This window comes from Mobula hypostoma, chromosome 2 (assembly GCF_963921235.1).
Source record: "Mobula hypostoma chromosome 2, sMobHyp1.1, whole genome shotgun sequence".
Taxonomy (NCBI): domain Eukaryota; kingdom Metazoa; phylum Chordata; class Chondrichthyes; order Myliobatiformes; family Myliobatidae; genus Mobula; species Mobula hypostoma.
Window position 1 is genome coordinate 160,712,793 of NC_086098.1, and position 13,967 is coordinate 160,726,759.

Here is a 13,967-nt window from a genome sequence, read left to right on the forward strand (position 1 = left end):
AGTCCCGATCTTCCTCGACCTATCTACAACGGCTGATCCTCCGATCCTCCGATCTCCAATCGTCCGTCGACCTTGAGCACTCCTTGCTCCCACACCGACACTGCCCGCGCCTGAAAGTGGGCCTATTCTAGACTGTACTAACCTGGTCTTCTGTCAAGTCTCATCAACCTGCACATGGAACATAGCCATCCATGTGCCTATCCAAATTTATCAAACTCACATCCACCACCTCCACCACTGGTAATTTCATCAAATTTGCACCATCCTGATTGAAGAAGATCCTCCTCAGGTTCTCCTTAAATTCTACCTTTCACCCTCAATCTATGACTTCTAGTAGTGGTCTCACCCAATCTGCATACATTTGTTCTATCTTTCCCCTTTGCAATTCTATGCAGGATGTGATGTTGAGGCTCTATAAGGCACTCTTGAGACCACACGTAAGACCACACTGTGTTAGTTTGGGCTCCTTATTTTAGAAAGGCTATATGAACATTGGAGAGGATTCAGAGAAGATTCACAAGAATGATTCCAGGAAAGAAAGGGTTACTGTATGAGGAACGTCTGGCAGCTCTTGGGCTGTATTTCCTGGAGTTCAGGAGAATGAGGGGTGATCTCATAGAAACATTCCGCAATGTTCAAAGGCCTGAACAGATTAGATATGGCAAAGTTATTTCCCACGGTAGGGGAGTCTAGGACAAGAGGGCACAACCTCAGGATTGAAGGATGTCCATTTAGAACATAGAACATAGAATAGTGCAGCACAGTACAGGCCCTTCGGCCCACAATGTTGTGCTGACCCTCAAACCCTGCCTCCCATATAAGCCTCCACCTTAAATTCCTCCATATACCTGTCTAGTAGTCTCTTAAACTTCACTACTGTATCTGCTTCCACCACTGACTCAGGCAGTGCATTCCACGCACCAATCGCTCTCTGAGTAAAAAAACCTTCCTCTAATATCCCCCTTGAACTTCCCACCCCTTACCTTAAACCCATGTCCTCGTGTATTGAGCAGTGATGCCCTGGGGAAGAGATGCTGGTTATCAACTCTTTATATTCCTCTTATTATCTTGTACACCTCTATCATGTCTCCTCTCATCTTCCTCCTCTCCAAAGAGTAAAGCCCTAGCTCCCTTAATCTCTGATCATAATGCATACTCTCTAAACCAGGCAGCATCCTGGTAAATCTCCTCTGTACCCTTTCCAATGCTTCCACATCCTTCCTATAGTGAGGCGACCAGAACTGGACACAGTACTCCCAAGTGTGGCCTAACCAGAGTTTTATAGAGCTGCATGATTACGTCGTGACTCTTAAACTCTATCCCTCAACTTATGAAAGCTAACACCCCATAAGCTTTCTTAACTACCCTATCTACCTGTGAGGCAACTTTCAGGGATCTGTGGACATGTACCCCCAGATCCCTCTGCTCCTCCACACTACCAAGTATCCTGCCATTTACTTTGTACTCTGCCTTGGAGTTTGTCCTTCCAAAGTGTACCACCTCACACTTCTCCAAGCTGAACTCCATCTGCCACTCCTCAGCCTACTTCTGCATCCTATCAATGTCTCTCTGCAATCTTTGACAATCCTCTACACTATCTACAGCACCAGCAACCTTTGTGTCGTCTACAAATTTGCCAGCCCACCTTTCTGCCCTCACATCCAGGTTGTTAATAAAAATCACGAAAAGTAGAGGTCCTAGAACAGATCCTTGTGGGACACCACTAGTCACAATCCTCCAATCTGAATGTACTCCCTCCACCACGACCCTCTGCCTTCTGCAGGCAAGCCAATTCTGAATCCAGCTGGCCAAACTTCCCTGGATCCCATGCCTTCTGACTTTCTGAATAAGCGTACCGTGTGGAACTTTGTCAAATGCCTTACTAAAATCAATGTGGATCACGTCCACTGCACTACCCTCATCTATATGCCTGGTCACCTCCTCAAAGAACTCTATCAGGCTTGTTAGACATGATCTGCCCTTCACAAAGCCATGCTGACTGTCCCTGATCAGACCATGATTCTCTAAACGCCCAGAGATCCTATTTCTAAGAATCTTTTGCAACAGCTTTCCCACCACAGACGTAAGGCTCACTGGTCTATAATTACCCAGACTATCCCTACTACCTTTTTTGAACAAGGGGACAATATTCGCCTCCCTCCAATCCTCCGGTACCATTCCCGTGGACAATGAGGACATAAAGATCCTAGCCAGAGGCTCAGCAATCTCTTCCCTCGCCTCGTGGAGCAGCCTGGGGAATATTCTGTCAGGCCCCAGGGACTTATCCGTCCTAATGTATTTTAACAACTCCAACACCTCCTGTCCCTTAATATCAACATGCTCAAGTTCCCTCTCATTGGTGAATATCGAAGAGAAGTATTCATTGAGGACCTTGCTCACTTCCACAGCCTCCAGGCACATTTTCCCACCTTTATCTCTAACCGGTCCTACCTTCACTCCTGTCATCCTTTTTTTCTTCACATAATTGAAGAATGCCTTGGGATTTTCCTTTACCCTACTCGCCAAGACCTTCTCATTCCCCCGTTTTTGCTCTTCTCAGTCCCTTCTTAAGCTCCTTGCTTCCTCAATAGACCCATCTGATCCTTGCTTCCTAAACCTCATGTATGCTGCCTTCTTCCACCTGACTAGATTTTCCATCTCACTTGTCACCCATGGTTCCTTCACCCTACCATTCCTTATCTTCCTCACCGGGACAAATTTATCCCTAACATCCTGCAAGAGATCTTTAAACGTCGACCACATGTCCATAGTACATTTCCCTGCAAAAACATCATCCCGATTCACACCTGCAAGTTCTAGCCTTATAGCCTCATAATTTGCCCTTCCCCAGTTAAAAATTTTCCTGTCCTCTTTGATTCTATCCTTTTCCATGATAATGCTGAAGGCTAGGGAGCAGTGGTCACTGTCCCCCAGATGCTCACCCACTGAGAGATCTGTGACCTGACCCGGTTCATTACCTAGTACTAGATCTAGTATGGTATTCCCCCTAGTCAGCCTGTCCACGTACTGTGACAGGAATCTGTCCTGGACACACTTAACAAACTCTGCCCCATCTAAACCCTTGGAACTAATCAGGTGCCAATCAATATTAGGGAAGTTAAAGTCACCCATGATATCAACCCTGTTATTTTTTGCACCTTTCCAAAATCTGCCTCCCAATCTGCTCCTCTGTATCTCTGCTGCTACCAGGGAGCTTATAGAATACCCTCAATCGAGTAACTGCTCCCTTCCTGTTCCTGACTTCCACCCATACTGACTCAAAAGAGGATCATGCTACATTACCCACCCTTTCCTTAGCTGTAATAGTATCATTGACCAGTAATGCCACCCCTCCTCCCCTTTTTCCGCTCTCGCTATCCCTTTTAAAGCACTGAAATCCATGAATATTGAGAATCCATTCCTGCCCTGGTGCCAGCCAAGTCTCTGTAACGGCCAGTACATCATAATTCCATGTATGTATCCAAGCTCTCAGTTCATCACCTTTGCTCCTGATGCTTCTTGCACTGAGGTACACACACTTCAGCCCTTCTACCTCACTGTCTTTACACCATTTATTCTCCTTCTCTTTCCTCAAAGCCTCTATATGTTAGATCTGGCTTTACTCCATACACTTCTTTCACTGCTCTATCGCTCTGGGTCCCATTCCCCTTGCAAATTAGTTTAAACCCTCCCGAACCATGCTAGCAAACCCATTTAGAACAGAGATGCGGAGAAATTACTTTAGTCAGAGGGTGGTAAATCTGTGGAATTTGTTGCCACGAGCGGCTGTGGAGGCTAAGTCATTGGGTGCATTTCAGGCAGAGATAGATAGGTTCTTGATTAGCCAGGGCATCAGAGGATATGGGGAGAAGGCAGGGGAGTGGGGGTGACTGGAAGAACTGGATCAGCCATGATTGAATGGTGGAGCAGAGTCGATGAGCCGAAAATCCTATTTCTGCTCCTGTATCTTATGGTCTTAAAAGATATCACCTCATTCTCCTATACTTCAGGGAATGAGGTCCAACCTATTCAACCTCAAGTCCCAGCAACATCCTTGTAAGTTTTCTTTGCAACCTTTCAAGCTTATTGATGTCTTTCTGTTACGGAAGTGTCTACAGCTGCATAAAATACTTCAAATTTGGTCTCACCAACATCTTGTACAACTTCCACATAACATCCCAAGTGATGTACTCAGTGCCCTGATTTATAAAAGCCAGTATGCAAAATGCTTTTTTATGACCTTAACTACCTGTGAAGTTACTTTCATGGAATTATGGATATGTATTCCCAGGTCCATTTATTCTTCAGTACACCTCATAGCACTATAATATACCTGTACTTTGACAGGACAAACGAGGGTAAGGTACAACTCCTCATGCTTGTCTGCATTCAGTTCCATCTTCCATTTTTCTGCCCACTTTTCCAGCCTCAGATCATGCTGCAAGCTTTGATTGTTTTCCTCATTATTCACCATGCTTTCAATCTTGGTGTCATCTGCAAGTTTCCTGACCCAGTTTACCTTATTATCTATATCATTAACATAGCTGATAAACAACAATAGACCCAGCACCAGTAGGCACACCACTGGTCACAAGTCTCCAGTCACAGAGACAACCGTCTACAACACTCTTTGGCTTCTCCTGTGAATCCTATGATAGATCTAGTTGGCTACTTCATCCTGAATGCCTAGTGACTTAACCTTCTGTACCAGCCTGCTATGTAGAACGTTATTAAAACCCTTGCTCCGGTACAGGAGACAACATCTACCGTCTTTCCTTCGGCAACTTTCTTGATAAGTTCCTTTGGAAAAACTCTTAAGGTTTATACTTACCACGTGCAAAGCCATGTTGATTTTCTCTAAACAGACCCCATCTATTTATATACCTGTATCCCATCGCTTTAGAATACCTTCCAGTAGTTTACCCATGACTGATGTCAGGCTCATTCTTGGAGCCTTTCTTGAACAATGGCTGTTCTCTAGCTTCTCCAAGGACATTTTAATTATCTTTGCCAAGTCCTCTGAAGGCAGCTTGTCCACCTAATTTATGTCAAGACAGCCAGCATCTACTGTTCCGTAATCTGGATATGGTGCCTGACCAGAGTATTCTTTTGTCTCTGTTCTATAGTGGCTGTCTGCTGAGTAAAAGTAATGAAATTCCTTCTCATATCTGTTCTATTATTTCCAGGTTTTTTCTGGTTTTACTGTCTATTGCAACTGATTTTGATTTTATGTTGCCTCTTAAACCTAGTAGGATTCCTGCAAACAATAAATATAACCTAGAGGCTAAATATTGCCAATGCTGAAAATACTCAGTTGCTCAGACAGCCTCTGTGTAGTTGCATTGATCTTTGATCATTTGTAATCTTTCACGTAATTATCTTGCCCGTAGACAGTAACAAATAAAGGGAATTTTCCTCTTACTAGTGAGCAGATTTTAAAACCATGTTACAGTAATGTTTCATGCTTCTTTTACAGCTTTTAGTTGAAATCCTCATGCGGCCAACACTTGCACCACAGAAAAAGAAACAGAAAAGTAAGTGCTGTAGTATTAAATGCTGCTTGTTCTGAATAAATTTCAAGTGCAGGTGTTAATCACTAATGAATTGATGGGTAGTATGGTTTTATTAATTGATGGTATATGGGGTTTGCTAGTAAGGAGGTGGTAAATTTAAAGGAGATGTACTGGGTAATTCCCCCCTCCCCCAAAGAAGGTGGTGGGTGCTTCCAGAGATGGCAGTGAAAGCAAATACAATGGAACACCTAATGGCTCTTGGACATATCAGTGTGCAGAGAATTGGAGGATACATATATTGTGAAGCAGAGAAATTTCTTCAGTTAGGCATTCAGTTAGTTCAGCACAACATTATGGGCTGAAGGGTCTGTTCCTGTGCTGTGGGGGTGGAGTGTGTATTACATGAACATATTAGCATAAAGCCAAAATGTTGCAGAAGTTGGAAATTTGAGTAAAAACAATGCTGGAAATGTTCAGGTTGTGCAGTTGTGGGGGAGTGAAAGGGTTAATGTTTCAGGTTGCTGACCTTTCACTGTGCTTGAACTAGGATTCTGGCTTTCTTTATGTCTCCAGGTGGTGTCTGACCCGAGTACTTTCAACATTTTCTGTTCTTATTTCTGTTATTAATTTTTTTTTTTTTAAAGCCATTTTGAAAATCGTTATACCACGCTGGGGGAAAAAAAGATGGTCTTCATTGATATCTGAGAGCAGGTGGGGTGTAGTGCATGGTGACCAGATGACTGAAGGTTGAATTCATGATGTTAAATTGAGCACATGGTGCACAAAGATCTTCCTTACTATTTGGAATACTTGTGAGGTAACTACTTTCACTGGTGGTGTGTCTATAGTTTTGGCCTCTTATTAAATAGGAATGAAGCTGTTTAGGATAATTTTAGGAAATATAGAAATCCTACTCTTCACTGTAGCCAATAAAGAAAGCTGTCGAGAATGGAAGTTGTGACAGATGAATAAATTATTGATTACATTTAAGTTCTACTCCAAGTCAAACATCATCCTGATTTGGGAATAGATCAGAATCCTGGAAAACTCTGCTCGATGGTATTGTGAGAGTACCTACCCCTGAAGCATTGCAGCATTTCAAGGAGGTTCCCCACTTCCACCTTTACAGGCAATAAATGTAGACCTCCAGTGATGTCCATATTCTGAAAAATGAATCAATAGGAAAGATTTATCACAGGTGGGTGAACTGAGTTGAGGTATAGGTCTGCCAAGATTGAACTGAATGGTTGAACACATATAATGAGCTGAATACTTATCACTGTTCTTTGCACTTTAGGTTCTAAACATTTTCCCTTTCTGTTTCTTCATTATTAAGGACGTACTTGTTTTGCTGCATTAATTGCATTAGACATTGAATTGTACTGCCTGATCCACCCTGAAAAAGAAGGGTTACTTGGGAAAAACACATAAGAGTACTGTGCAAAAGTCTTAGTAATGCTAGATATTTTATATCAATGATTCCTAACTTTGATTATGCAATGGAGCCTTACCGTTAGCAGAGAGGTCTGTAGACCCCAAGTTGGGAACCCCTGTTTAACTTGGTTTCAGATGGTATGGCCTCCACAGAACCCTGATTTCAACAACATCGAGGCTGTCTGTGTTTACCTGATGAGGCAGAAACAAATGAGATAGCCAAAGACTGCAGAATATCTGGCAAGTTCTCCAAAATGCTTGGAACAACCCACCTGCGGATTTTCTTATAAAATTGCACACAGTGTACCGAAGAGAATTAATGCAGTTTTAAAGGAGTAAGGTGGTCACACGAAATATAATTTGATTTAGTATTTTACTAAATCAAACCAGTTCAAACTGCAAAACTGCTCCAGACCAGTTCAGAAGCAGGTGAAAACCTGGCCAGCAGGAGCCATTTCTGCTCTTCAAGACTGCTTTGAGCACACTGACTGGCACATGTTCAGGGAGGCTGCAACTGATGGCAATTCTACCAGCTTAGAGGAGTACACGGCATCAGTGACCAGCTACATCAGAAGTGCATCGATGACGTCACTGTGGCCAAGACCATCACTACACGCGCTAACCAGAACCCATGGATGACCACGGAGGTGCGTGCGCTGCTGAGGACCAGTGACTCCGCCTTCAGAGCAGTCGACAAGGCAGCCCTAACAACAGCAAGGCCCAAACTGTCCCGGGCCATCAGAGAAGCAAAGCGTGCACATGCCCAGTAAATCCACAGCCACTTCCAGGATGGACACTGGCAACACGCAGCGCATGTGGAAGGGCATTCAGGACATCACCAATTACAAGACAGCACCACCTGCCTGTGCTGGTGATGCCTCCCTCCCAGATGCGTTAAACAACTTCTACGCTTGTTTTGAGGTGGAAAATGACGTGGCAGCAAGGAAGACCACTCATCCTCCTCCAAATGACCAGGTGCTATGTCTTACCGTGGCCAATGTGAGGAGAACCCTGTGATAAAATTTAAGGATGTTGGGGAAGTAAGACATGAGTCTTGGACTCTTGTAAATAATGGGTTAAAAAATTTAAGTGCCACCCTATGTGTGTTAGTGAACAAATTCTGTTGCTTTCGCTGAAGAATATGCCCACAGTTTGTTTAGATTAATAGCCTGTAGCTGCCTTTTCAAGGTAACATGAGGGCTGGAATTACTCAGAGCTCACATAGGTCATGCCTTATTGTTTTGCTCCACTGACTTAAGTCTTTTCTTTGGAGAGGCTCAATGATAAAGACATCTGTCTGTAATTAAGTCAAGGGCCTCGCGACAAGAATGGCTGAACGGGATGGACAATATATCTATTTAGATTATGAGAACACTGAGGTCCTCTTTTATTGTCATTTAGAAATGCATACATGCATTAAGAAATGATACAATGTTTCTCCGGAGTGATATCACAGAAAACAGGACAAACCAAAGACTAACACTGACAGAACCACATACAGGTGTCCCCCGCTTTTCAAACATTCACTTTACGAAACCTCACTGTTACGAAAGACCTACATTAGTACCCTGTTTTCGCTAACAGAAGATGTTTTCACTGTTACGAAAAAGATCAGTACGCGATAAAAAATCAGCGCGCGATAAAAGGCAGTGCGCTCTCCCCTGGATTCAGAACGGCATTGCTTTAACATGTGCCTGTGAGCAGCCGTTTGCAAGGTGAGTTCTGAGGTATTGGAAAAGCCTGAAAGAGCTCGTAAGGGTATTACACTTGGCGTAAAACTAGACATAATTAAGCGTTTTGATCGTGGTGAACGAAGTAAGGACAACGTGAGTTTGGCTTGTGGAAGCTGACGAAGATAATGTTGGAGAGGTTTTGGCATCCCATGACCAAGAACTGATCGATCAAGAGCTGATGCAATTGGAAGAGGAAAGGATAACAATCGAAACTCAATGCAGTAGCGAAATGAACATGAAGCAACTGTGTGAGATTTTGGCTGCAATGATAAAGTATGACTTTAATTTTGAAAGGGTATGTAGGTTTAGGGGATATTTGCAGGATGGTTTGAGTGCTTACAAAGAACTGTATGATAGAAAAATGCGCGAGGCTCAGCAGTCAAGCAAGCCTTCCACATCAGCCACAGCAGACGACGAACCCCGGGCCACAGGCAGATACCGATTCGCGGAGAATGCAGCGGTAGCCAGGAGGCACGCAGCACATCTTTAAGAAAAAAGCCGAAATAAACATTAGTTAGGTGCCGCCCGACATGTAATTGTTGGTCCAGATCAGTGCCGATTGCGTCGCCTCTGATCTAGGCCGACAGTTACGTGTCAGGCGGCGCGTAATTAATTAGCATGTTTGTTTCGGCTTTTTTCTTAAAGATGTGCTGTGTGCCTTCCGGCTACCGCTGGACCCCTGCGTGCTTCGCGGCAATGTATCGGTCGGTGGCCCGAAGGGTGGGGGCCACTGCACCACCCCAGCCTGCGACAACTCAGTCTAACACACCGTCATCAGTGTGCTTGGCGCTGTCCCGATTCCGGTAAGTGATACTACACTGTACATACATTCTACTTTATATGGGCTGTGTATTTTTAGGTGTTATTTGGTATGATTTGGCAGCTTCATAGCTTAAAGGTTACTGGAGAGTGTTTTTGCCGAGAGCGCTTGCGTGAGATTTTCACTTTGGAGAACAGTGCCGGCAATGATTGTGGAAAAGTATTTCTACTTTATATAGTCTGTGTATTTATCATATCATTCCTCCTTTTACTATAGGTTACTGTTATTTTAGGTTTTATGTGTTATTTGGCATGATTTGGTAGGTTATTTTTGGGTCTGTGAACGCTCACAAAATCTTCCCATATAAATAAATGGTAATTGCTTCTTCGCTTTACGACATTTCGGCTCATGGGAACACTCTACCTTCAGATGGCGGGGGAAACCTGTAATTATAACATATAGTTACAGCAGTGCAAAGCAATACCATAATTTGATGAGGAACAGACCATGGACACAGTTTTTAAAAAAAAAAGTCTCAACGTCCCAAGTCAATCGACTCCCGAGTCCCGATGGCGGCAGCAAAAGGGAGAAACTCCCTGCCATAAACCTCCAGGCACTGTCAACTTGCTGATACCTTGGAAGCAGCTGACCACAGCCGACACTGAGTCCATCCGTCCGAAAACTTCAAGCTTCTGACCAGCCTCCCCAGCGCCTTCGACCTCTCCCTGGCCACTGAAACACGCAAAGCCGAGGATTTTGGGGCCTTCAGCTCCCAAGATTCCTGTTACCACACAGTAGCAGCGGCAGCAAAGTGGGCATTTCAGAAGTTTTCCAGATGTTCCTCTGTGCTCTTAAGTCTGTCTCCACCAAATTGGAATTGTGCATGGTCCCCTACTTGACAGATAACAGATATTCATCACTGAAGTGGCCGTGTGCGCTGCTGTGGCGCCACCATCTTCTCCCCCCTCCCGGGAGGATTTGTAACTAAACTCTGATTTAGTGGACTCTCTTATCAAAGTAGTTAGGTTTCGCTGTAACTGACTTGGCATACCATTGTAACTGGGTGTTCTTTGTTTGCTCATTCTATAAATTGTAGCATTTCAGAAGCTCGTTGAGCCGTCATAGGGACAGAGAAATAAACTCTTGTCTCCTTGATGTCCGGCTTGGAGTTTTCTCGCCGGCTGAGCTCAAAATGTGGTGTGATTATTGGTCCGGCAACCAGTTAACACCTGTGCGGGGTCAACCCACGGAAGGCTGCTGGACCAGACAATATTCCTGGCAGAATGCTTAGAGTATGTGCAGACCAGCTAGCAGAGATTCTCACTGTCATCTTCAACATCTCCCTGAGCAGTGCCGTCGTTCCTACGTGCTTCAAGGCTGCCACCATCGTCCCCGTGACGAAGAAGTCTTCAGTGTCCTGCCTCAACAACTATCGTTCCGTTGCACTCACATCCATCATCATGAAGTGTTTCGAGAGGCTCGTTATGAGGCACATCAAGACTCTACTGCCGCCCTCACTGGACCTCCTGCAGTTTGCGTACTGTCCCAACCATTCAACAGACGACGCCACTGCTATCACCTTCCACCTGGCCCTAAACCACCTGGACAAAAAAGACACGTACGTTTGAATGCTGTTAATAGACTTCAGTTCAGCATTCAACACAATCATTCCTCAGGAACTGATTGGAAAGCTGAGCCTACTGGGCCTGAACACCTCCCTCTGCAACTGGATCCTAGACTTCCTGACTGGGAGACCTCAGTCAGTCTGGATTGGAAGCAGCATCTCCAACACAATCACACTGAGCACGGGGGCCCCCCCCAGAGTCCACTGCTGTTCACTCTGCTGACCCACGACTGTGCTACAGCTCGAACCACATCAAGTTCGCCGATGTCACAACTGTGGTGGGTCTCATCAGCAAGAACAATGAGTCAGCATACAGAGAAGAGTTGCAGTGGCTAACGGACTGGTGCAGAGCCAACAACCTGTCTCTGAATGTGAACAAAACAAAAGAGATGGTTGTTGACTTCAGGAGGACATGGAGCGACCACACTCCGCTGAACATCGACGACTCCTCCGTAGAGATTGTTAAGAGCATCAGATTTCTTGGTGTTCACCTGGCGGAGAATCTCACCTGGTCCCTCAACACCAGCTCCATAGCAAAGAAAGCCCAGCAGTGTCTCTACTTTCAGCGAAGGCCGAGAAAAGTCCATCTCCCACCCCCCCATCCTCACCACATTCTACAGAGGATGTATTGAGAGCATCCTGAGCAGCTGTATCACTGCCTGGTTCGGAAATTGCACCATCTCGGATTGCAAGACCCTGCAGCGGATAGTGAGGTCAGCTGAGATCATCGGGGTCTCTCTTCCCGCCATTTACACCACACGCTGCTTCCTTAAAGCAAACAGCATTATGAATGACTCCACGCATTCCTCATACAAACTCTTCTCCCTCCTGCCATCTGGCAAAAGATCATGTTTGACAAATCTTATTGAATTTTTTGAAGAGGTTACCAGGAATGTTGATGAGGGTAAAGCAGTGGATGTTGTCTATAGTAAGGCCTTTGACAAGGTCCCATACGGAAGGTTGGTTAGGAAGGTTCAGTCGTTGGGTATTAATATTGAAGTAGTAAAATGGATTCAGCAGTGGCTGGATGGGAGACGTCTGAGACTGGTGGTGGAAAACTGTCAGTTTGGAACAACACACATAAAAGTTGCTGGTGAACGCAGCAGGCCAGGCAGCATCTCTAGGAAGAGGTACAGTCGATGTTTCGGGCCGAGAGCCTTCGTCAGCAACTTTTATGTGTGTTGCTTGAAATTCCAGCATCTGCAGATTTCCTCATGTTTACGTTGTCAGATTGGAGGCCGGTGACTAGTGGTGTGCCTCCTCAGGGATCTGTACTGGGTCCAATGTTATTTGTCATACATTAATCATCTGGATGATGGGGTGGTAAATTGGATGAGTAAATATGCGGATGATACTAAGATAGGTGGAGTTGTGGATAATGAAGTAGGTTTTCAAAGCTTGCAGAGAGATTTAGGCCAGTTAGAAGAGTGGGCTGAAAGATGGCAGATGGAGTTTAATGCTGATAAATGTGAGGTGCTACATTTTGGTAGGACTAATCAAAATAGGACATACATGGTAAATGGTAGGGCATTGAAGAATACAGTAGAACAGAGGGATCTAGGCTAATGGTGCATAGTTCCCTGAAGGTGGAATCTCATGTGGATAGGGTGGTGAAGAAAGCTTTTGGTATGCTGGCCTTTATAAGTCAAAGCATTGAGTATAGGAGTTGGGATGTAATGTTGAAATTGTACGAGGCATTGGTGAGGCCAAATTTGGAGTATTGTGTACTGTTTTGGTCACCAAATTATAGGAAAGGTGTCAACAAAATAGAGAGAGTACAGAGAAGGTTCACTAGAATGTTACCTGGGTTTCATCGCCTAAGTTATAGAGAAAGGTTGAACAAGTTGGGTCTTTATTCTTTGGAGCGTAGAAGGTTAAGTGGGGACTTGATAGAGGTATTTAAGATTATGAGAGGGATAGATGGAGTTGATATGGATAAGCTATTTCCATTGAGAGTGGGGGAGATTCAAACAAGAGGACATAAGTTGAGAGTTAAAGGGCAAAAGTTTAGGGGTAACATCAGGAGGAACTTCTTTACTCAGAGAGTGGTAGCTGTGTGGAATGAGCTTCCAGCAGAAGTGGTTGAGGCAGGTTCGATGTTGTCATTTAAAGTTAAACTGGACAGCTATATGGACAGGAAAGGAATGGAGGGTTATGGGCTGAATGTAGGCCGTTGGGACTAGGTGAGAGTAAGCGTTCGGCACGGACTAGAAGAGCCGAGGGCCTGTTTCCGTGCTGTAGTTGTTATATGGTTATAAAAGGCACTGAAGCATTCGGGCTTTCACGACCAAACTGTGTAACAGTTTCTTCCCCCAAGCAATCAGACTCCTCAATACCCAGAGCCTGGACTGACACCAACCTACTGCCCTCTAATGTGCCTATTGTCTTGTTTTTTATTGATTGCAATGAGATTAGGTATGAGACGAGAATTAGCTAAGATAGACTGGCGAATGATACTTAAAGGGTTGACAGTGGATATGCAGTGGCAAGCATTTAAAGATCGCATAGATGAACTTCAACAATTGTTCATCCCAGTTTTGGCAAAAGTATAAATCAGGGAAGGTAGTGCACCCTTGGCTGACAAGGGAAATTAGGGATAGTATCAATTCCAAAGAAGAAACATGCAAATTAGCCAGAAAAAGCGGCACACCTGAGGACTGGGAGAAATTCAGAGTCCAGCAGAGGAGGACAAAGGGCTTAATTAGGAAAAGGAAAAAAGATTATGAGAGAAAACTGGCAGGGAACATAAAAACTGACTATAAAAGATTTTATAGATATGTGAAAAGAAAAAGATTGGTTAAGACAAATGTTAGGTTCTTACAGTCAGAAACAGGTGAATTGTTCATGGGGAACAAGGACATAAATAAACTTCTAGAAATAGTAGGGGACCAAGGGTCTAGTGA

At 44.4% G+C, this 13,967-nt stretch overlaps 1 protein-coding gene across 1 annotated transcript in view; it reads left to right on the top strand.

Moving 5' to 3' along the window:
• The window catches only part of LOC134342615 (short transient receptor potential channel 4-associated protein-like), a 189,637-nt gene that overhangs the window by 76,239 nt on the left and 99,431 nt on the right, over positions 1–13,967 (top strand). The window contains exon 4 of the mRNA XM_063040948.1: positions 5,477–5,534. Within this exon, the coding sequence (XP_062897018.1) occupies positions 5,477–5,534 (58 nt within the window). The remainder of the gene's footprint in view (positions 1–5,476; positions 5,535–13,967) is intronic.